The 24,836-nt window shown below is 41.0% G+C and overlaps 1 protein-coding gene and 1 long non-coding RNA gene across 6 annotated transcripts in view; one reads left to right on the top strand and one right to left on the bottom strand.

The window, feature by feature from the left end:
- Window positions 1-3,970: 3,970 nt before the first annotated feature.
- The window catches only part of NRDC (nardilysin convertase), a 126,768-nt gene continuing 105,902 nt past the window's right edge, over window positions 3,971-24,836 (top strand). For both annotated transcript variants that reach the window (XM_053576456.1, XM_053576455.1), the window contains exon 1: window positions 3,971-4,493. In XM_053576456.1, the coding sequence (XP_053432431.1) occupies window positions 4,150-4,493 (344 nt within the window). In that variant the 5' untranslated portion in view covers window positions 3,971-4,149. The remainder of the gene's footprint in view (window positions 4,494-24,836) is intronic.
- LOC128575130 (uncharacterized) lies at window positions 11,866-19,305 on the bottom strand. Of its 4 annotated transcripts, none has more exons than XR_008376929.1 (4): window positions 19,065-19,305; window positions 18,515-18,554; window positions 15,122-16,441; window positions 11,866-14,007 (listed from the first exon to the last, which is right to left on the bottom strand). It is a non-coding gene; the product is annotated as an uncharacterized LOC128575130 (long non-coding RNA). The 4 variants fall into 4 exon arrangements; XR_008376931.1 differs by lacking the exon at window positions 19,065-19,305 and adding an exon at window positions 18,638-18,924; XR_008376928.1 differs by having other exon boundaries at window positions 15,122-18,554.

Below are 24,836 nucleotides of genomic sequence, written 5' to 3'. Positions count from 1 at the left end.
GAAACAACACTTCTGGTTCAAAAGTTCTGGCTACCCCAGAGGTCACTTGTGAGTTTCACTTCCCTAGGTAGGTATTTGTCTTTATATTTGAAGAGGCCAGACTAAAGTACTTCTAGGCTCTCTTGACGATTTTTATATTTTATACTGCATACATCTAATGTGACAATTTTGACATTCACTGTGTCAATATCAGAGAGGTATTTTTCCAGAGATATCACATTCTTCTAGTTTTCCTTTTACCACTCTAGTATTTCCTTTCCAGTTTCTTTTTGTGGGTTCTTCCTCTTCTACAAGCTCCTCAACCCTTGCTCCTTGGGTCCTTTTCACTTCACATTCTCAGCATAGGTGATCTCATACAATAGGCTTTGGTTGCTTCCCAGAAACTGAAAAACCTCAGATTTTTATTTCCAATGTAGGTCTTTTTTCTGAGCTCCAGACTTGGTCTTCATTTGTGCGGCTCACAAATGACTCAAACTTAACATGTTTGAAATTGAACTAATGATCTTTTCCCAAACATGCTCTTTTTTTCAGAATTTCCTATTTACTGAGTTAATGGCAACATCTTGTAACCATCCAGAAAACCAGACACCAAGGAGTTATACCTGACATCTCTTTTCTTCATTCTTCTGCATCAAATCATCACTATCCTACATCAGTTAATTCTACCTCCTAAATACATATACATCTACATCAGTCTTCACTGCCTTTCTTCAAAGTGCCTTTCCTATTGCTTATGTTGCCTAATTTAATATCCTCCTAACTCTTACTTTTAATTGTGCCTGTTCCCCTCCATCCAATCTGTTTTTCACACCTCAGAGTGACTTGGAAAACACTTGTAATCATGTATTCCCTTTTCATTTATTTAACCATTATTTACTAAGCTGGGAATCCAATGATACAAAAAAATAGACCAACAATTTCTTCTTATTGTTGGGAAGGTTCTATGTGATCCTGGCCACTGATTCCTTTCCTTTTGCTCCTGGATTACTACAGTTTAGCCATAATGAGCGGCTTTCTCATCGTTTTTTTTTTAAACAGAGTCTTGCTTTGTTGCCCTTGGTACAGTGCTGTGGTGTCATAGCTCACAGCAACCTCAAACTCTTGGGCTCAAGCAATCCTCTTGCCTCAGCCTCCCAAGTAGCTGGGACTATAGGCACCCAACACAATGCTGGGCTATCTTTTAGAAATGGGGTGTCGATGTTGCTCAGGCTAGTCTCACACTCCTGAGTTCAACTGATCCACCTGCCTTGGCCTCCCGGAGTGCTAGGATTACAGGCCTGAGCCATCATGACCGGCCTTTTCATTGCATTTGACAAGTCTTTTCCTATATATTCCTATACCAGTTCTTAAGTATTTTTCAAATGTTGTATTTCCCTTCTCTAGAGAAACTCTGAGCAGGCTAGGTCCCTTTGTATTATCTCCTGCTAGAACTCTGTAATTATACATTTAAAATTTATGTGCTTATTTAATGTCTGTCTCTCCCACCAGTTTTTTTGTAAACTTCAAGAGAACAGAAAAATTTCTTATTCATCACTCTACTACTCCCAGTGTCTGGCACATACTGTTTATTTAATGAATAAATAATGTAATATCTTAATATAGGGTGCTATGATATTTTTACATCCTGGTGACCTGTAAGATTCAGAAACTTCTTTTTAAAGGAAAAAATGCATCACACTTTAGGATGTGACCTTTCTTTGCTTCTAGTTAGAAAAATTTAATTACTACCCTGTTTCCCCGAAAATAAGACATACTTACAGGAAAAATAAGATGTCCCCTGAAAATAAGACGTGGCGCATCTTTGGGAGCACACCTTAAAATAAGACACTGTCTTAAATGTATAATTACAGAGTTCTAGCAGGAGGTAATACAAAGGGACCTAGCCTGCTCGGAGTTTCTCTAGAGAAGGGAAATACAACATTTGAAAAATACTTAAGAACTGGTATAGGAATATATAGGAAAAGACTTGTCAAATGCAATGAAAAGGCCGGTCTGTTTTCGGGGAAACAGGGTAGCTAAACTTTTAGATTTCTTATGACATTATTGCTTTGGAGAGAAAAAAACCCCTCAACATAAGCATGTCACTTCACATAGTCATTCAACAATAAACGTTTACTGTAAATGTTTTACTCTAAATAGTAAACATTTACTGTTTTACTATATAGTGGGGAAATATGCTACAAACTGAAGACAAAAATAAAACACTGCTCCAAAAAGAGGGAAATTTAGTAAAGCTGCTTAGTTTAAAAAACTGCTAAGTTCTTGAAAAGCTGTCTGGAAACAAATTGGGATATTTGGACAGTATTTTTCTTTTTTTTTTTTTTTACAATTTTTTGAGACAGAGCCTCAAGCTGTCACCCTGGGTAGAGTACTGTGACATCACAGCTCACAGCAACCTCAAACTCCTGGGCTCAAGAGATTTTCCTGCTTCTGCCTCCCAAGTAGCTGGAAGCACAGTTGCCCGTCACAAGGCCCGGCTATTTTTTGGTTGTAGCCGTCATTGTTGTTTGGTGGGCCCAGGCTGGATTCCAACCCGCCAGCTCAGGTGTATGTGGCTGGCGCCTTAACCGCTTGAGCCACAGGCGCCGAGCCTGGGCAGTGTTTTTCAATTTGTCTCATCTACTGTCTAGTTCAGGTTTCATTTCCTACCTGAATCTTCCCATCCTCCAGCCGCTGCCACGGCCTTACCTTCCTATCCTGTATTGTGTTTTTATAGCAGTTACATTTTCTTTAATGTATCACTTATTTGTTTCTTTCCATTAGAATGCAAGCTCCACAGAACCATGGGTTTTTGTTTTGTTCATGGTTGTACTTCCTGCGTTTGGAGCTCAGAAGAGGCCTTGAAAACACATATGCAATAACGATCAATACATTTTCCCGCTTCAAGTCTTTTATCATTCTTTCATATATACTTAGTCTATTCCTTTTACATGCTAGGATGTCTTGCCCCATAGTGTCAGTATATTGAATCTCATTAACATCAGCTGCTTTTAATTTTTCATTTGTCTATGTTTCAGTCACATTTTTAGATTGACCTCCAAGGGCCACTGCAAGCAGAGAAAACTAAAAGGGACCTGAAGGCAGCAGCTTGACACGCTGTAGCTGCTAAGTAAATGTTGCCTTAGGTCAGACGCGGCGGCTAATGCCAGTAATCTCAACAATTTGGGTGGGCCCAGGGCAGGAGAACCGCTTGAGGCCAAGAGTTCATAACCAGCCTGGCAAAATAGCGAGATCCTCATCTACCTAAGTTTTAAAAAAAAAAGTTTTAAAGCTGGCTGAACATAACGGTGAGCTTTAGTCCGTGAAGGAGCTAAAAAAAGGTCTTCAGAGAGATGACTGAGCACATTCACAACGGTTTTCCAATTACTTGAAGCTCGGAGGGTGAAAATCACTAGGGTTTGACAGGCGGTCAAGCAGAGAAGCACAGTTGCTCATTTGCTCCGCTCAGCCTCCATCCCGCAGGGTAGGAAAAGACTTCCGGCGATCGGCTTTTCTACGTGCTGAGTCATTACCGAAAGTTCCGCCCTGGATCTGAGGGGCAGAGTGCACAGACCATGATACGAATAGGAAAACAAACAACAAAAAAACTCTGGAATTCATTCTCACCACTCTTTTTCTCGTTTTTTCCCCATGAGGGGGAATATTTTTCTCTGAGACGCGGAGCACTATTGACCACCTGCACCGTACCAACTCCCAGCCTTACGTCACAAACGCGGCGCAGCCCCCTGTACGCCCTTTCCCGTCGTCCTCCGCGCCACTCTCTCCACCTCCTTCCCCTCGCCACGCCCACCTCAGGTTTCGAAATGCTCTCTGGGTGTTCCGAGACTCGGCCCGGTCACTTTGGTTGCTCTCCCTCCGTGTTCCCATTGGTTGCTTATGTGAGTGTGACTGCTTTCTTGCCTCATGATTGGCTAGAACTAGTAGCGTCATCGGCGGCCGGGAGGCTGGGGGTGGGGGGAATGAGGGAACTTGGTGTGAGGGAGACCGGATTGGGGGAGGGGTTCAGGCCTGTCCTCCCCAGCGGCTGCGGCAGCACCAGCGCCGGCCGCCACCGCCTCAGGAACGCGGCGGAGGAGGAGCGGCTGGAAGAGTAGGAGGAGGAGGTGGGCCCTGGGAAGCGGGATGTCCATCGCTCCAGCTTGGTGGTGAATGCTGAGAGTCACGGTTGCTGCAGTCTGTGCCACCGGGAGGAAGTTGTGGTGTGAGGCCGGGCGGGAGCTCACGGCTCTGTGGAGAATCCGAGCGCGGGTTCGGTGCGAAGACTCTGCTGCTGCCAGACCCTTTCCTACTCTGACCATGCCAGGAAGGAACAAGGCCAAGTCTACCTGCAGTTGCCCTGACGTGCAGCCCAATGGGCAGGATCTGGGCGAGAGCGGCCGGGTTGCCCGTCTAGGAGCAGATGAATCTGAGGACGAGACACGGAGGAGGGGGTCTCTCAGTAATGCTGGAGACCCTGAGATCGTCAAGTCTCCCAGCGACCCCAAGCAATACCGGTGAGGGAGAAGGCTTGGACTGGGGAGAGCAGGGTGCAGGCCTCTGTGTTGGGGCCGCCGTCACTTCTTGTCACGGCATCTTCCGAAGGAGCAACAGGGCATACTTCTCACCCCAAATGCTTCCTTGGGTAGAGGTGGCAAGGGCAATGAGGGGCTTCCGTGCGGTGTCCGCTGGGCAAGTGGGAAATCTTTTGCGTTCCGAGATGTCAGAATGGGAAGAGCTATTCGGGTAATTTTGGCAAGCAGGGATGGAGGTTCCTCTGAGGACGGCATCCTGGATGGTGAGGGAGTCTTGGTACTGTGTTATGAAGAAAGGTTAATGGAGTTGGGGATTTTAATGTTGGACAGGATTTTAAGGCGCATGTTGTCTCCATCCAAAAATATTTGCCGGGCTCTTAAATGAAAGAGGTAATACTAATGGGTGCAAGTTACTAGAGGGTGGGTGGCTCCAGTAAAAGAATTTTGCATCATAGTTGGCCTAAGTCGAAGTGACTTGTTTCCATGGGTAGTTCTTCGTTACTAGAATGGTCGGGTGACCTCTTCCAAGAATATTAGAGGGAACTTGGGTCTCAGGTGAATTGTAGAAGCCTTGTGAAGTTTTTTCCTAGACCCGAAATTTTTTTGGTTTATGCAGGAGTCCTCTAAACATCTCTAGTAGTTGGTGATTCAGTCTGTACCTGAATATTTCCTTAAGTATTTATTTCATAGAACATCATGACTGTAATGAATTTTAAATGGAGTTCACGTTGTCCAACAACTTCGCTTTACAGGGTGAGGAAATTGAGACCCGGAGAGTTTGGGTCTTGCTCAAAATTACACAGCAGAGGTGGTATGAAACCTTGGCTCTTTAACCCCAAATCCAGGGCACCATTTGCTGATTTTTGTAACGCTCTTGTTTGTGTTGATTTGGAAGCTGAAGAAGGATTTTTGCTCTTCCATTTGCTGTAACCCCTTAACAGTGTTAAAGCAAGAAAAAAACCTTAGTGGTGCTCTTTTCCACTCCCCATCACCCTTGTTTGCCAGTTGACTGAAACTGAGGTCTGCAAAGAAGTAACTTAGCCTCAAATTTAAGATCAACTTGATTTCTTCTTTCACTCGAAGTCTAGAGATGAACAGTACCTAACTATATTATTTTCCCCTAAGGTGCCAGGATCAAGAGATCTTATTGATGGGCTAATTTTTCTTTTTCTCACCAAAGGTGTGGCTGTACAGGTTTACCATCCCTAATCTGATAGTCCAAAATCTGAGAGATGCCCCCAAATTTTGTGGGGCTGACATGATGCCACAAGGAGAAAATTCCATACCTGACACCTTTGCTGTTTGATAGTTGTACACAAAATTATTAAAAATATCCTAAACTTGCCTTCAAGCTGTATGTGTAAGGGATATGTGAAATTTAAAAGAATTTTGATTTAGATTTGGGTCCCATCTGCAATATGTCTTTTTTTTTTTTTTGAGACAGATCTCAAGCTGTCACCCTGCTTATAATGCCATCGTGGCATAGTTCACAGCAACCTCCAGGCTCTTGGGCTCACGCAATCCTCTTGCTTCAGTTTTTCTGTTTTTAGTAAAGATAGGGTCTCACTGTTGCTCAGGCTGGTCTCGAACTCCTGTGCTCAGGCAATCTACTCACCTCAGCCTCCCAGAGTGATAGGATTACAGGCATGAGCCACCATGTCTGACTTTCCCAATATTTGCAGATATTCCAAAATCCAAAAACATCTGAATCTGAAACAGTTTTGGTCCCAAGCATTTTGGATAAGGGATACTCAACCTGTATTAATAAAGTGTATATGAGCAAGTTGAACACTTAATAAAAGGTGCTGAGTTTTGACTTCCAGATTAAATGTTAAATAATGGCTTCAGGTTTTCTGTATGCCTATGTAAAGTTACATAATGACTAATGTTTATGGAGTATACACTATGTGTCACCTACTATTTTAACTGCTATATGTATATTATTTAATGACCTCATTTTTGGTAAATATATTGACAGATGTGTACTTATTAAGTCCTACTGTGTTCCAGGTGCTGAGCTAGATTAAATCTTTCCTGAGATTTGGTCAAATGCATTGTCAAAAATAATACTTTATTCTGGGTGGTATACAAAGATGATTAGGATAGTTCCTGCCTTCAGGGAGCTTACAACATAATGGAGGAATACATATTTAAAAAAATTAAATTAGGGCACTAAAGTTTTATAGAAGCCCTAATGGAAATATGTTCCAGATACATTAGGGAATAAAGTAGAGTGGTAAATTCCTGGAGAGGAAGGAAAGACTTCCAAAGAGGAGATAACGCTTAAGAGGTGTCTTGGAACAAATTGTTACATTCCTGTCTTTATGTGACATTTGTCAAGTCATTGTCCTTCTTGACAATGTGTTAACATTTAACACAGATCCCTACCTAACACAATAAAATAAATCTCAGTTTATTTTAAAATGAAGGGAATTAATTAGAATAGCGGTGTTTTTTAGTAGCCCTTCCTCCCCATTTCAAAGAGCAGGTCCACATGCCTGTTTTATACACTGTAGTTTCAATTAGACTTTTGAGGAAAAGAGTCTTTTACTTTAAAATAAAGATAGAAAACCTCAGGACTAGATGATATTTAAAGACTTTGAAAACTTATATTCTGTGAATTTTTCTGACCAGAAACAGACTTAGGAGGCATCTGCAGCCCCTCAGGGTGAATTATCCTTCCAGGATCCGTTCAGATGTTACCTCTGTGAATTATTTCCAGGCGGAATGAATTCCTCCTTCCATTTTATTTCAGTAGGACTTTGTACATGTTCCTTTACAGTACATAGCTATCATATTATGTATTTTGAATGTGTGAATAAACACCAGAGGAGGATCTGTTTAAATGTATATATATATGTATGTATGTATTTTGTCACCCTCAGCAGAGTGCTGTGGTGTCCTAGCTCACAGCAACCTCAAACTCTTAGGCTCAAGTGATCCTCTTGCCTCAGCCTCCCGAGTAGCTGGAACTACAGGAGCCTGCCACAGCACCTGGTTATTTTTAGAGACAGGTTCTCATTCTTCTCAGGCTGGTCTCCAATTCCTGAGCTCAGGCAATCCACCTGCCTTGGCCTCCCAAGTGCTGAAATTACAGGTGTGAGCCACCATGCCCAGCAAAAGGAATATTTTAGTGAAATAATGCCTTGAAAGCTTTAACAGTCTATGTTTATTAAGTAATAGCCTGTATTTTACTACTGCATATGTATAATTTGTATTTAGTTTTTTGAAATGTTGAGCATATTTCCAGGATACCTACTATGCTTTTCTCTAGGGATCTGTGTTAAATGTTAAGTGTCAATTCCCTTCCACTTAGAAGGATTAGGGACTTAAGATTGGGAACTATTATTCAAATCTTTATTGGTGTTGAGTGGAAATTCTAGATGGACAGGATCAGTAGTGATGCGTTCTAAATATTAAATTATTATTATTATTATTATTATTTTGAGACAGAGTCTTACTATTTTTACCCTTGGTAGAGTGCCGTGGTGTCACAGCTCACAGCATCCTCAAACTCTTGGGCTTAAATGATTCTCTTGCCTCAGCCTCCCAAGTAGCTGGGACTACAGGTGCCTTCCACAACGCCTGGCTATTTTTTTTTGTTTTTTTTTTTGCAGTTTTTGGCCAGTCTGGGTTCGAACCTGCTACCCCTGGTATATGGGGCCCATGCCTTACTCCTTGAGTGACAGGCACCGCCCCCTATGCCTGGCTATTTTTTTGGTTGTAGTTGTCATTGTTTGGCAAGTCCTGGGCTGGATTCAAACCCACTAGCTCCCGTGTATGTGGCTGGTGCCCTAGCCACTGAGCTCCAGGCACTGAGCCTAAATATTAAATTATTTTAAACAATGAAGAGGACTTAATATTAGGAAGTTTGGATTCACTAAAATAAATGTAAAATACTTTCCTTGTTTAACCTGTGTGTAAAAAGACCTGTATTTCTGTGGGAGAGGGGAGAAGAATAAATGAAAAGACATGTACGTTTCTGGAAGGCAAACTCTTATAATTTAAATTTTGGTCAGACTGTTACAAGTGAGGAGATGGTTATTTTAAGAAATTTCTTGAATGCTATAGAAATAGTATGTTAAATAAGATACAGACTATTTTGTTTACTATTGTATTTGCCATTATACAAAACAAAGATCATAATTTAATTGAGCAGACCAGCTGCCCTAAGAACACTGATATCTGCTCGCTTCCCTAATTGCTTAGTAATGGGGTGGCTTACATCTGAGTAGAAGCCTTTGGCAAATCTAAGGTATCAGAAGGCAACTATACATCAGAAAACAAGAGAGCATTTTTTTTGTATTGCATGGGAAGGACTTGGGTTTATTTGCTGATCTTCTCATCTAAACTGCCTGGAATAGTAATACTTCATTCTGTATGTCCAGCAGCAGTTTCATTTGTGTGTATGCATAAACACCCACCCACAAACAAATTAATGTTGTGATCACAGACTCTATGGCTACAACAGAAATCATAATGTACTTACATGTATGTAAATTCTGTGAGTTCTTCAATATCCAGTTCCTTTGTCTGATAACTGAATCCAAATCTCAGGGGTTTTTTGTATCTTCTTAGTCTTGTAAGGGCAAGATTCAAGCTCATTTGATAAAGTTGGTGCTTTTAAGGTTGAAATATATTAAATCTTCTGAATACTGGTATGACTTTAATAAATATATCTTTGACTTATTTATTAATTATGAGACAAAGTTTCACGGTCACCTAGGCTGAAGTTTAAGTGGCATGAAAACACTGATACTCCTGGCCTCCAGCAATCCTTGGCCTCCCAAAGTGGTGGGATTACAGGTGTGCGCCACCAGCCTTTAATAAAAATATCTTTTATCTCTTACTATTTCTTAGAGTGATCTCTTTAATGTGTGCTCATGGGCTGATAAGAATAGGAGGAAGATAAATTGTTTCTCACTAAAATGTGGGTGTGGTGTTTTTTGGAAATAACATTTAGCGTAACAAAGGTCTGTTTTTGAAGAACTGAATGATTTGGTAAAGGTTCTTTTGCCTTCAGGGAGCTTCTGATCTGCAGTAGGAGAGTCAGAGCAGATACTGAAACTGACATGCATTAAATGTAGTAAGTGCTACAATAGAGATATGTATAAAGTGTGGCATTTTTTGTCATTTGTGTATCTGGTTTCCTTTTTACTGGTTATGTGACCTTTAACAAATTAAAAAATCTCTTAAGGCTAAGGACCTATAGGACATGGAAGAGCAACCTATAATTGAAATTGCAAAAGGAGCAGTCAGAAAGCTGGAGGACAACTAGATTTTAGTAGCTTTGTTTGTTTTTCAATGAAGAGCCGGTGAAGGAGAATGCTTTAAGGAAGGAATAGTTAGGCTCAACCCTGTAGCTTAGCAGCTAGGGTGCCAGCCACATACACTGGAACTGGTGGGTTCGAATTCAGCCCGGGCCTCCTGAAACAGCAGTGACAGCTACAACCAAAAAATAGCCGGGTGTTGTGGCAGGCATCTGTGGTCCCAGCTACTTGGGAGGTGAAGGCAGGAGAATCGCTTGAGCCCAGGAGTTGGGGGTTGCTATGAGCTGTGATGCCACGACACTCTACCCAGGGCGACAGCTTGAGGCTCTGTTTCAAAAAAAGGAATAGTTAGATAATACTGAGAGGTCAAGTAATAAACGGACTGAAAACAGACTTTTGGAGACTTGAGAAATTATTCGGGTGAGAGCAGTTTTAAAGGAACGGTGGAGGCAGAAACCAAGTTGTAGGGGGGTTAAGGAATGAATGGAAAGTGAGAAATTTTAGATTGTACGGTAGACATTTTTCAAGAAGGTTGGTTTTAAAGGGTAAGGGATAAGAGGAGGTTTTAGGATTAAGAAGTACATTTGTATCAAGGGAGAGTTGTTTCAAGATGAATGAGAAGTGGGCAGGTCTTTTATTTGTGGAACGAATCAGAGAGAGAGGTTGAAGGTATAGGAGGTAATAGATGGATCCTAAGATTGTAGTGAGGTGATAGAATCTAGATTATATATGCAGGGATTGTTTTTTTTTTTTTTTTCTTTTTTCTTTTTGAGACAGTCTTACTATGTCACCCTCGGTAGTGTACTGTGGCGTCACAGCTCACAGCAACCTCAAACTCTTGGGCTTAAGTGATTCTCTTGCCTCAGCCTCCCAAGTAGCTAGGACTACAGGCGCCCACCACAACATCAGGGTATTTTTTGTTGTAGTTGTCATTGTTGTTTAGCAGGCCTGGACCAGGTTCGAACCCTCCAGCCCCCGTGTATGTGGCTGGTGCCCTAACAACTGAGCTATGGGTACCAAGCCAGGTATTGGTATTAAAAGAGAAAATCTCTTCACTGAAAGTGATGGAAGTGGTAATGAGTGTTGGTTCAAGCAATGAGGAGTTGAAAGGGTGACTTTTCCCCCCTTTTCTGTGAAGTAGGCTTTGAGGTGTTCTAAATGATCCCCTAAGAAAGTTGTAGGGGAAGTAGTGGGGCATTTAGGGGAATTTTGAGGGTGAGAGTTTGAAATAGCTAATGTAGAAAATGAGTATTTGTCAAGTATACTTGGTAAGAGAATTTGTGGATTCTTGAATATGAAAATGACATAAATCAGTGTTTTAAGAAGATGATTTTTAAATTCATAGGATATGGCAAGATTAGTTTAAGAGGGTATAATTGTGCGCTGAATGGTTATGTGCTGACACAAATGGTACCAGTCGGGTGGCGCCTGTGGCTCAAGGAGTAGGGCGCCGGTCCCATATGCCGGAGGTAGTGGGTTCAAACCCAGCCCCGGCCAAAAAACCACAAAAAAAAAACAAAAACAAACAAATGGTACCAGTCTTTCTCTAATGTGGTCTTCTCTTCACTTTTCTTTTTGCTTTCTCCTTAATTTAACATTTGCTGGGCTAAAAGCCTATGAGTACAGAGATCATGTCTGTTTTATTTACTCAGTGCCCAGCATATTGTAGATTCTCAATTAGTATTTGTAAAATGTGTAAATTGATGAGTGCTCACGTGCCAGACATTTTAACAGAATTCTGGGGATATTTCGCAAAGAATTTCTTAGATTAAATTTTATTCTGAAGCTGGGTGCAGTGGCATGTGCCTGTGGTTCCAGTTACATAGGTGGCTGAGGTAGGAGGATTGCTTAAGTCCAAGAGTTTGAGGTTGCTGTGAGCTACGAGGCCAGGGCACTTTCTACCCACGGTGACAGACTGAGACTCTTTGTTTCTTTTTCGTCTGTTATTGTTGCAGTTTGGTTGGGCGGGGTTCTAACCTGCCACCCTTGGCATTGGGGCCAGCGCCCTACTCACTGAGCCACAGGCGCCGCCTGAGACTCTGTTTCACACACACAAAAAATGGTAATACTTGTTTTCTGTCCAGAATTTTATTTTAAAATAATGTAATACGTGTTTATTGTAAAACAATAAGTTTTCAGAGAAAACGAGTCTGAATAGGCAGATTGCAGAAGAAATACAAATTATACAAATAGTAATAATGCATACAAGTGATATTGTAGTATATTTATGAGGAAGCTGTGGTGCTTGGCACATAGTAAACACTCATGATAGCTACTATTGTTTTATATGTTTCCAGTTATTACATAAGGCTTTCTTTGAAGCAATTTTTGTAGTAGCAAAAAGTTGGTAACAATTTTATTTTTCATTGGTTGAATAAAGATTAAGTAATAATATAGTTCTGCAAAGAAAAAATACACAGCTGTAAAAAAATATAGATGGCTTTATATACTGTTATGGAAAGATGTTCTATAATTTATGGTTGAAGGAAAACTCGTGGCAAAACAAAATGTATAATTCCATTTTTAAAAAGAAAAACCCCACAGAACACAATACCACTGTCATATGTTTACTTAAAATAGAATTTTTTTTGTTTAGATATGTATAGAAATGATTAGTAATGATATTCAGCAAGCTTATATCACTGGGGGAAGGAAGGAAAGATTTCAAAAAAAAAGATTTTTTTTTTTTTTTTGAGACAGAATCATACTGTGTCACCCTTGGTAGAGTGCTGTGGCGTCACAGCTTACAGCAACCTCAAATTCTTGGGCTTAAGCGATTCTCTGGCCTCAGCCTCCCAAGTAGCTGGGACTACAGGTGCCCACCATACAACTGGCTATTTTTTGGTTGCAATTGTCATTGTTGTTTAGCAGGCCCATGGAGGGCTAGAACCTGTCAGCTTACAGTCACAGAACAGCCAGTATTTGACTTTTGTATTATTTGTTTTTTTAGTAATTAAGTATTAAATAACAATAAAAATATTGTGTGGTCATTATAGGAAAATTAGATAATAAAGAGAAAATTGAAAAATGTCCCATATTTATTCTACTCAGCATTAACCACTGGTAGTATTTTAAATAATTTTTATGCTTTTTTTCTTCTTTTTTTTTTTTTTTTTTTTTTTTGAGAAAGAGTCTCACTGTGTCGCCCTAGGGAGATTGCCCTGGCATCACAGCGCACAGCAACTTCATACTCTTGGGCTTAAGCGATTCTTTTGTCTCAGCCTCCCAAGTAACTGGGACTACGGGCACCTGCACAATGCCACAACGCCCGGCTTTTTGTTTGTTTGTTTTGTATGTAGTTGTCATTATTGTTTGGCAAATTAGAAGTTCAAAAAGGAGTCTTTTATTAACCGTGGGGCTGTCTCAGCAAAGTCTAAAGCAGATTAAGTGAAAGAGCATTGAGGGGTCTGAAGTTGGGGTTTTTCTAGTCTGAAAGTTGGCAAAGGGACAAACTGGTGGTCTGAAAGTTGGCAAAAGAAGCAAAAAGCAAGCGCGGGGTCATGACCCCTTTTTCAGAAGCGAACCTTGCAATTTAGCAGATTAGCAGATAGGTAAAATAAAGGTCACATAAAGCAGATCTGGCAATTAGCAAATAAGTAAAACAATTTGTCATAGCACTTAACATGTCACAGCATGTTAACATGTCACATGATGTTAACTCTCATCATGACAGTACTTGGCCCATTAGTTCTTATGCTGTTCTGTTCTGGCCCGATCTGGACCCATCTAAGAGTAATGGTGCCTGTCATCCTTTCATAGTTGTGGTATTCTCATCTTTTATCCTACACAGCCCGCTGGTGCACATTGGTATCCATCTTATGGGCTTGAGGAGGCAGCTGACACCCATCTCATTCCCCCCTTCTGATTTCAGGGATTCAAATCATTGTTCCATTCTTATCTTGATGAATATGTAGATAGTGTGCTCATAATGATACAAGTTTCACTATCTGTATTCTCTTTTGGACATAAGAAGTGAGAGCATTATTAGGCGGCACCTGTGGCTCAGTGAGAAGGGTGTTGGCCCCATATGCCGAGGATGGCGGGTTCAAACCCAGCCCCGGCCAAACTGCAACCAAAAAATAGCCAGGCACTGTGGTGGACGCCTGTAGTCCCAGCTGCTTGGGAGGCTGAGGCAAGAGAATCGCCTAAGCCCAAGAGCTGGAGGTTGCTGTGAGTCCTGTGACGTCATGGCACTCTACCAAGGGCGGTAAAGTGAGACTCTGTCTCTACAAGAAAAAAAAAAAAAAAAAAAAGAAGTGAGAGCATTATTAACACAGGGTTCTACTGTTAGTCCCAGTAGGAGCGGGACAGTGGGTCCTGCTAATGCAGAGAGGAGTGTAGTCAGCCAAGGTGGCCAGTTATACATCTTTTCATACCAATTTGTCAGTTGGCCTATGCCTCCTCTCTCTTCTGCAACCTTTTTCTTACAAGTGACATGCTGTTTCTTATTACTCCTGAATTATTAGTGTAAAAGCAGTAAGTTTCTCTCAGGGATGCACATAGGCTTCCCTGCTTCAGAAATAGAAGATCCAATCCTCTCCAATTTTTCAAGACTATCTCAGCTAGTGAGTCCAAGGATGTTTCTAGTCAGGTTATGGAGCTTTCTACTTCCTTTAAATATTTATCTGGTGCGTTAGGATTTTAAAGTTCTCTGTGCCTTTCACTAGAGCTGTGGTTCTTATGGCTGCAGATTCAGCTATACTTATCCCCACTACTGCTGGGATAAGTACAAGTACTGGGACCTGTGCTTCTTATAAGCATGCTCTTAGAAGAGAAGCCCAGGTGCTCACATCCCCCCTCCCCTGAGGCTTAATAGACTTGGGGAATGTATTTTGCTAAAATACATAGGTCTGAGGTTTTGGTCAGAAAGATGGGGTTTATAAACGGAGTTATTCCGGAAGTGCAAGCAAACCAAGCTCCACCTGGGGCCTTCAGGAGGTACCAAACTCCTAGTCCAGGGAGAACTAGGGTGGAGTGGCAGCAGTCCCAGTAAGGGGAGTTCAATAAGTTGAGTGATGCTGATTGAAAACAAGACTAGGTTCAAGACTCGGTTCCTTGCAAGTCTCCCAAAGTAAGTCTGGGTTCATTAGGCTCTTGTCCCCAGCCGCAGAGCTTTACAGAGATGTTAACAATTATATCAGGGTGTTGGGCTAATATACACACAAATTTTTACTTTTCCCTGTGTGATATTCCTCCCCCCTTTCCCCAAAGTTTAGTTTAAAGTCCAATTAAGATAAGTTCCTCGAGGAGTTTCCTTAGGTTTCAGCCATGCATTGACCCGCCAACTTCTAGTATGTGGCTGGAACAGGCAATGTTGGCTGTCTTAAAAGGTACCTTTACCTTCCAAGGGACAGTGAAGCTCTATTTAGCCAGCTGTGATGACTTCAGGTGAGGATTCTTTTCATCCTCGTTGCCATGGGTGTAGTCAGGATGATGGTATAAAATTCTTTCTGCCTTGGTTTGGGGGGAACAGGTTCTGATCCTGAATCTAGACTTAAGTTCCTTGATTTTTCAGAGAGAAAGAATGTACAGACACAAAAGACTAAACAGAACACGGCTAATTATTCACATGAAGATTTTTCTTGCTACTCCTTCTAGGGTTTCTGTTTATTTAATTCAGTCTCTTTCAGTTCTTTTAGGAGTCCCTGCTAAATTGTAGAGGAGTGACGGAGGCTTCTTTGAATAACACCATTGGCAAGGCCTGTATTTAATTAAACTTTGCTTCCTGGCAGAGTTTATCGATTTTTGCTTCTGTGGCCCTGTTCATGTACTTTACTCTGTCCAAGCTTTGAGGCCTATAAGTTACATCTAGTTTCTCGGTGATACCCAAAGTTTTAGTTATTTTTTGCATTCTTTCTGTTATGAAGGCTAGTTCATTGTCAAATTTAAACCAGAGTAGCAACTTAAACCATGAAATGATTTCTCTGGGCAACACTCAGATACAGCAGATAACATTTAATACTGCACAAATTTTCCAGTGTAGCCAACAGGTGACCTTTGTTGAGTCTTAAGGCTTTAAAGCAAATATAACTACTGTATATAATTCTCTGTATATAAAAGACTCTTTGGCAGTCTTTTAGCTCCATTTAACAAATCATTTTATAAAATAGTTTTGTCTCATTTTATAAGTTGACATTATAGACAAGTCTGGGATTTAGTACAGGTGGGCCATAGCCTTCCTTTTCTTCTTGGACTTTTTCTCTCTCTAATTTCCCCTTCCACCAAATCAGTTGCTAAAATAAACTGTACCTTCAGTATACTGGGTTTGACTATTTGCATAGAGTGCAGTAAGAATAAGTTATTAGCTATTTAGGCTCTCCTTTAAAATTGGCTTTGCTGGAATCTTTTATAAGGGATCTCAGTTGGACTTGAAGCCTTTCACAAGCCCAGGTTTCATCTGTGCCATTAGATACCTGTATGCATTGGGTAAATTCCTCTTCTCTTGGGGTTCCTAAGCACATTTCAATTCCCACACCTGTCAGAAAGTGACCTTCGTTACTTACACAGATCAAAAACATCATTGATGGGTATCTGGCCAGTTTTTCCAAAGGGCTTTTTATTGGCCTTATAAAGTCAACCTTCCTTAATGCAGTCTGGACACCTCTGGAAATGCTATTCCAGCCAAAGCGTTGGTAAAATAACCAATGCCTTCATTATGTTCTGTAGAACAAAACAGATTCTTTATTGAACTTATGCAAATAATTGTATTGTCAGAAATTAAGCATACTTACACAAATGGCCTTTAAATTCCAGAGAAATTAATGAGAGAGAAAAAATACATGTTTCAGATTCTGCTCATAAGTACATACATTGCTTGAAAAGCTATAAATAGCTCAAAGATAGAAAATAATTTTCTTGACTTCTGGAAAACAGAACACAGAAAAAATCAGCAATAATTCAAACAAAAACTATAACAAATCAGCTTAGTTCCAGGTAACTGATTTCTGTTCTATTTGAAGCTAATTTAGCAATACTCATAGACATGTTATCTTTCCAGTGAAAGTTCTAAAAGTCTGTTTTTAGTCCAAGGGTACTCAATTTCCAAAGACATTAGGAATTTGAATTTGAGAGAATTTGTCAGTCTCTCTTAATATTTCTTTTCTCTCTTTTTTGATGAATTAAAGTTATTACTGATAATATACATAAAGACAGACCGATATTTTATACTTTAGGGCAGACTAATGTCTTATACTTTAGGATAGACCAATGTCTTATAATATTGGAACATACATATAACCATAATTCATACAAAATTCATTACCATTTCATATTTGACAATGTTTCCTATACATTTTAACGAATCAGATAAGTCTAATTTGTTCTCCTCAGGTTTTCAGTGGTTTTAATATTTCAAAAAGATCAGATTTAGAGTTGTGTTTTTGTTGTTTAGTTGGCCCAGGCTGCGTTTGAATCTGCCAGCCATGGTACATGTGGCCAGCACCACAACCACTGTGCTACAGGTGCCGAGCTCCAAATTTGGAGTTTTGACTTTGGATGGTTTGTCAAATATCAGAGGCTTAAAATTTTTGAAACAAGACTACGCCAAAAGATTTTAAAGACAATACATAGTTAATTGAATCACATGTAAACTTATTCCCTTTTATGAGCTTTATTTAATCCGCACAAGATTCTTATCCAATCTTGTGCCGATTAAATAAAAATGCCATTTTCCTTTCTGTCTAATTTGTCCTACTCTCAAAAATATATTTCCTACAAAGCAGGATCCCAGTTTATTATGAAGCCAATTCGTTCAGTGAAACTGATAATTAGAAGGTTTAAAAAGCAAGAATTTTTTCTTTGACAGACTCAGTTTCCCTAACAATTTAAACAACTAAATTATTATATTTTGAAAGTCCTTTTAAATTTTTCATAAACATTTACAACTTACATGCACCATCTTTCAACATTTTAAAATCCCTAATTTTTGTCTTAAATCGTCTTTTTAAAAACCAACAGTTACTTTAAGACAAGAAGTTTTCACACAGGATTTCTTTCTTACACAAAATTATTATCTTTTTCTTTTCAAGGTTATTTTAGCTCAGTGTAGATTATTCTTATCTTTAGAGGAATTCCTCTGCAGCTGCCTGTTGCTTTCTCAAGATCACTAAGAAGTATATTGTTACTCATTTCAGTTAGTTTCCAAGCACTCACATACACACATTCCAACTCATTTCTTAACCTGGGCAGCTTTGATTTTTCATTTGAGCTGCCATTTAAGACAAAGTCAGTGGGAGAACAGACGAGGCAAGTCACGGGATCTTTTTATGGTTCAATAGTGTTTTCACTTCCTGCAATAGAGACCTCCCTAGACTAGGAAAAGGAGAGGGCCCCATGTCAAGGGCTAGTAGCTGTGAAGAATCCTCCCCAAGCGACAGAAAAAGGAAGGGCCCGAAGTTTGGGGACGATGGGGCATCAAAGAGCTAGGGAGACACAGAAGAATTAGAACTAGCTGGAAAAAATACTCCAGGTAGGGACAAAAGTGTGAACAAGGTCACCACAAAGAGATAAAAACAAGTCAGGACCACATGCTTCCTGGTGGACCAGTCCGGAGGGGCAGCGCTAACAAGCCCAATACCAATAATAAGGATGAAGAGACCAATGACTGCCAGGCTAAAGATGCACCAGGCCGTGAGGGGTATAAGACACATAAAAGCAAGTAGGTAAATAAGGCGGTCTCAGAAGGAGCAAAGTCTTGTAGGGTCCCTTGAAGGAAAAGATCCACAGTCCACTCACAAATGTCTCCAGGACTGTTTGTTTCAGGCTGAGACCAATCCTCCAATAAACACAGAACAAATGACATAAAATGATACACAGACACGGGCCCGACATGAACAATGTCTAATAGTTCACACTTACTCTCACACTCTCGTACTCTCAGAACCAGAACACACTCTCATACACTTTTAACACCCCAGGGGTTGATTGGATCTCCACTTTCATTCCAATGGCATTTCTGGTGATGGGTGTTAACACACATTTCTGGGAGCCCCTGACAGGCCAGTAGGGCTGAGGCTTCCTACTGGTCGGGTCGTTCTACTGACACACGTCTCCCAGAGCTTCTGACAGGCCAATAGCCCAGCAACCCGGAGTCCCTGTCCAAAGTTCCTGTCTCTTTGGCCTTCCCTCAGAGGTTCCTAAGGGCTCTACACAAATTACAACAAATGAATTCAACAGTTACATATCTTCGCAACAATCCACAACAAATAAGCCCAACAAAAATACTATCAATAGTTACATTAACGTCTGCAGACACTAGCCAAAAATAGATGTTAAAGTGGCTTACCTTCGGAGGTGGACTCATAAGTGAATTTAGGAGTGATCCTTAGCCCGTCTCCTGAGGGCTCCAGGTTCTCTGGGGACTCTGGGATGTTTCTAAGGGGCTCCTCCCCTCAAAGGGACCACAGCCTGCCCCCCTTGCTGGAGGCGGCCCATAAGAGCCAAACAGTAATGTCAAGTGGCTACTGTTTCAAAAAGTAAAGAGGACTCTTTTTTTTCTTTAGTTCTAAATGAGTGATTGACCTTGGATCTTCTGCTGAGTGCTGGCACCTTATCTCAAGGCTGTTTGTAACATAGCAACCACAGTTTTTAGCAGCCAAAAAGAGGAACCATTTTAACAAGCTTTGTATTAACTCTTTAATTGCCAGAAAGAGAGGGTCCCAAACGCAGATGGGTCATTTACACCATAGTGTCAAGATAAAAAATGAGAAAGTACAAAAGGGCCATGTAAGAAAGATAGAAGCCAGTAAGTGCAGCATGCTGCCAAACAGACCAAGATTCCAGAGCAACACTGTACAGTGAAGTCCAACTCCCACCCGGGAAGCGATGTCAAAGGCAGTGGGAGACAGGAGACATAAGAGAAAGAAAGTGAAAAGGCTGGTTTCCACAGGATGAAATTCCTAGAGAGTTTCCTGATATCCAAACCTGCAAAAGAGACATAGGTCTGAGGAGACAGATGAGCCTCGTCTGACTCCCACTCAGATGCCTTTCATCCCTTCCCCGAAGGGATGAAAACTATCTTGGCATAGGTGGAGACGTATAAACCCTGTTCCAGATTGCCCCAAGCGGCCACCACTAAGCCGTACTCAGACTCCGTACATAGCCTCAGGGCCGTGGAATCACATCCAAACTCTTTCACTTTCTCACTCATACAAAACACAGAACGTACAAAAACATAAAATACACAAAAGACACAAACCAGAACCAGCACAGTCGACTGCAAATAATCAGAACAACCCAATAAAGACCGCAAATATCAGAACAGAACCAGCCTGCAAATATGAACAGTCCAAAGAACTGCTAATACCAGAACAGTTTAATAAAGGGCTGCTAATAACCACAACAGTCTAATAAAAGGCTGCAAACACCCAATTTACAGCTGTGTCCAGCCTCTGGGTATTCCAGAATGGATCAGCGCTACAGACAGACAGACAACCCCCAGTCTATGGCTGCGTCCAGCCTCTGGGGGTCCCAGAACAGACTTACAGGTAAGGAATTCAGGCCAGGCCCAATGACTCCATTAGTGAATTTAGTCAATCAATTTGGCAGGTTGAGGCAGGGGGACAGAGGTGGTCTTTTTTTTTTTTTTTTTTTTTTTGTAGAGACAGAGTCTCACTTACTGCCCTCGGTAGAGTGCCGTGGCGTCACACGGCTCACAGCAACCTCCAGCTCCTGGGCTTAAGCGATGACAGAGGTGATCTTTTACCAGGGGCTGAGAAATTCTAAGCAGCTGCCCCCTAGATGAAAACTGGCTCTTGTGCCTTAGCCACAACTAGTGGTGGTAGCCTGGGTTAAAACCCAGCAATCTCACTGAGGCCTCCAAAAAATGTTAATGGGGCGAGATAAGGACCACTGACTCAAATTAGAAGTTCAAAAAGGAGTCTTTTATTAACCACGGGGCGGTTTCAGCAAAGTCTAAAGCAGACTAAGTGAGAGAGCATTAAGGGATCTAAAGTTGGGGGTTTTCTGGTCTGAAAGTTGGCAAAGGGACAAACAGGTGGGCTGATAGTTGGCAATTAGAAGCAAAAAGAAAACTGGCAAAAGAAGCATGGGGTCACAATGACCCCTTTTACAGAAGGGAACCTCGCATTTTAGCAGATAGGTTACATAAAGCAGATCTGGCAACACGTCAAGCAGATCTGGCAATTAGCGAGTAAGTAAAACAGTTTGTCACAGCACTTAACATGTCACAGCATGTTAACATGTCACAACATGTTAACTCTCATCATGACAGTACTTGGCCCATTAGTTCTTATGTTCTGTTCCAGCCCCATCTGGACCCATCTAAGAGTAATGGTGCCTGTCATCCTTTCAGAGTTATGGTATTCTCATCTTTTATCCTACACAGCCCCCTGGTGCACGTTGGTGGCAGCTAGCATCCATCTTATGGGGGTGATGAGGCAGCTGGTACCCGTCTTACGGGGGTGACGAGGCAGCGGGCACCCGTCTTACGGGGGTGACGAGGCAGCGGGCACCCGTCTTACGGGGGTGACGAGGCAGCTGGCACCCGTCTGAGTTTTACATTTTCTTTGGTCATGTTGCCTTGTTAATTCGAGCACAAATATCTCCTGTGTGAGTTCTTTCTCTTTTCCTTCAATCTTCCTTTTCTACATGTGGTTAGTGACATTTTTCTGTGCCCTGTATCAATTTTTTTCAAGCTGTTTCATATTTTTATAACTTATCTTTCCATATCTGTCCATAATGCTGACATTTTTGAAGGGAGGGACTTTTATTCTTTGCATGTTTTTTTTTTTTTCTGTTACCAATAAATGAACTGTCTGCAATCCTGTTTAAGACTCATCTCTCCCAATGTACTCAGCCCTACTATGAAACCATATGAAAGCTATAACCCAATTATAGCCCAAGAATATGGGGAAAGAGGATAGGGAGGGGAGGGGTAGGGGGAGTATGGGTGGAGGGAGGAATAAAAAACAAAACAAACAAAAAAAGACTCATCTCTCCACTTGCACGTTGGATTGCATCCCTTCTCCCCTTTAGTGTTCCATTAATTACTGTGGCAATTGTTCTCCTATCCTGCATCATTAATTTTCCCTCTTCACTGAATCATTCCCGTGAGCATAGAAATATGCTGTAATTGTTTCCATCTTCAAGAGAAAAACAATTTTTAAGTTACGTATCCCCTTTGAGCTGTGTACTTACTTCCAGCTACTTAGTTTCTCAGTTTTCCTTTATAGCCAAACCAGCTAAGAGTTGTCTGTACTGGGCAGTTTGCAATTAATCCTTTTTTTTAAGCTTACGCAGAGTGGACTTCTGCCACAATTGCCACACCAAAATAGCTATGTTCAAGATCACCAATATCTTTATATTAGTCAGTGCTCAAGTTGTCTTGCTCAGCCTATCAGCATCATGTGATACAGTGCTTTATTTGTTTGGCTTCCAGGTCAACACTATTCTTTCTTTCTGCCTTATTCACGGGTTACTCTTTTTGTCCCTGAAAAATTTGGAGTTTCTGGGGCTCAGTCCTCAGATGACTGACCTACCCTGTCTAACTTGCTCCCTATATTGTCCAGTCTTGAACCCTCCAGCTTCTGGGTATGTGGCTGGTGCCATAACCACTGTGCTACGGGCTTTTCCATTTCTGAGTTTCCATTCTTGTGACACTTTACTGAGAAGAATGTTTCAACTCCATCCAGGTGGATACAATGTAAAGTCTCCATCTTCTTTATGGTATAGAAGTACCACAATTTGTTAATCCATTCCCGGGTTCATGAGCATTTAGATTGTTTCCACATCTTGGCAATTGTAAGTTGAGCTGTGATAAGCATTTGGTGCAAATGTCCTTACGATAAAATGATTTTTATTCTTCTAGGTAGATGCTTGGTAATGGGATTGCAGGATTAAATGGGAGGTCTATTTTGAGTTCTTTGAGGAGTCTCCATACTTCTTTCCCAAGAGGTTGTATTAGTTTGCAGTCTCACCAACAGTGTAAAATTGTTCCCTTGTCTCCACATCTGTCTTTAACCTTTTATTTTTCTTCATATCACTTATGGCCATTTGGCAAACTATGTATTTACTTGTGCATTGTCTTTTTCCCACGCTGGCATATATCTTCACAAAAGCAAGGACTTACATAGTTTTGTTTATCTCCAGTGCCTAGAATAGTGCCTCTATCAAAATCTTGCTTCTATCTCTGTCTTCATCTTTTTTATTTTGGCCTAATTGTTATGTAAAGATATACAGTCTGTCTTTTCTTGGTCATTTTGTTTTTGTTTCATATCAAAGAATATTTTTTACAGAACAAAACTTCCCAGGTAGAGTGGACTGCCACCTCCCATCCTTCTTTACCCTCTTTTCCAGTGTTAACCATTGTCTAAAATTGGTGTATATACTATTCCTACGTACGTTTTTATACTTTTTATTAAATGTATAGTTACCTATTAATAGTATGTATCATTGTGTTTGCACGTTTGTTTTTTTTGTTTGTTTGTTTGTTTGAGACAGACTCTTACTTTGTTGCCCTGGGTAGAGTGTGGGGGCATCATAGCTCACAGCATCCTCAGACTCTTGGACTCAAGAGATTCTCTTGCCTCAGCCTCCCAAGTAGCTGGGACTGTGAGTGCCTGTGACAATACCTGGGTATTTTTAGAGATAGGGTCTCAGTTTTGCTCAGGCTGGTCTCAAACTCCTGAGCTAAAGCAAACTACCCGCCTTGGCCTCCCAGAGTGCTAGGATTATAGGTGTGAGCCACCAGGCCCAGCCTTGCGTTTGCGTGTTTCAAAGTACTATAGAAGTAGAATCACACTGGAGTCTTACAACCTTTATTATTAGTATTGTTTTGTTTACATTGCTTTTGAGATTTATCCATGTTGATGAGTGTAATACCAGTTATATATGTTAACTGTTATTTAATATTTTGTTGTATGAATACATTATGATTTATGGCTCGGCACCTGAAGCTCAAGTGGCTGAGGCACCAGCCACATAAACCAGAGCTGGCAGGTTCGAATCCAGCCCGGGCCTGCCAAACAACAATGACAACTACCACCAAAAAATAGCTGAGTGTTGTAGTGGACACCCATAGTCACCGCTACTTGGGAGGTTGAGGCAACAGAATTGCTTAAGCCAGGAATTGGAGGTTGCTGTGAGCTCCAATGCCACGACACTCTACCCAGGGTGACAGCTTCAGGCTCTGTCTCAAAAAAAGAAAAAAAATTTATAATTTACTTATCTGTTTTCCTATTAGTGTTCCTTTGTGTTAGTCTCAGTTTTCTGTTATTTTACTTTATGTGTAACCTATAAGTTATCTTTTCTCTGATTGTTAGACATTTAGGTTGTTTCTAGTTCTTCAGCAGACTATATGGTTCTTTATGCACACATTTGAGAATTTATCTAGGGCCTAGATCTGTGAGCGAAATGATACCTATAAATGAAATGACTGGACATACCCATTTTTAACCTTACTAGATGTTGCCAAAGTACTCTTTTAAATTGTACTCATTTACATTTATAGCAGTAAAGCTTGAGAATTCCTGTTTCTTTATATTCTTACCAATTTTCAATATTGTTGGATTTGAAAAAATTATTGAGAATCTGTACTCTGGGAGGCTGAGGTAGGAGGATTGCTTGAGCTCAGGAGTTGAAGACCAGCCTGAGCAAGAGCAAGACCCCATCTCTACTAAAAATTGGAAAATTAGCTAGGGGTCATGGTATGCACTTGTAATCCCAGCTACTCAGCAGGTTGAGGCAGAAGGAATACCTGAGCTTAAGAGATCGAGGTTGCTGTGAGCTATGACGTTACCATGGCACTATACCCAGGGTGACAGAGTTGAGACTCTGTCTCAAAAAACAAACAGGCGGTGCCTGTAGCTCAGTGGGTAGGGCGCTGACCACATACACAAAGGCTGCTGGGTTTGAATCTGACCCCGGCCAGCTAAAACAATAATGACAACTGCAATAACAGCAACAATAAAAATAGCGAGGCGTTGTGGTGGGCACCTACAGTCCCAGCTACTTGGGAGGCTGAGATAAGAGAATCACTTAAGCCCAAGAATTTGAGGTTGCTGTGAACTGTGATGCCACAACACTCTACCCACAAACA

The sequence above is a fragment of the Nycticebus coucang genome, chromosome 22, assembly GCF_027406575.1.
Source record: "Nycticebus coucang isolate mNycCou1 chromosome 22, mNycCou1.pri, whole genome shotgun sequence".
In the NCBI taxonomy this organism is placed as follows: Eukaryota; Metazoa; Chordata; class Mammalia; order Primates; family Lorisidae; genus Nycticebus; species Nycticebus coucang.
The sequence above is the reverse complement of the archived record's forward strand: the minus strand, read 5'-3'. Positions and strand labels throughout refer to the sequence as shown.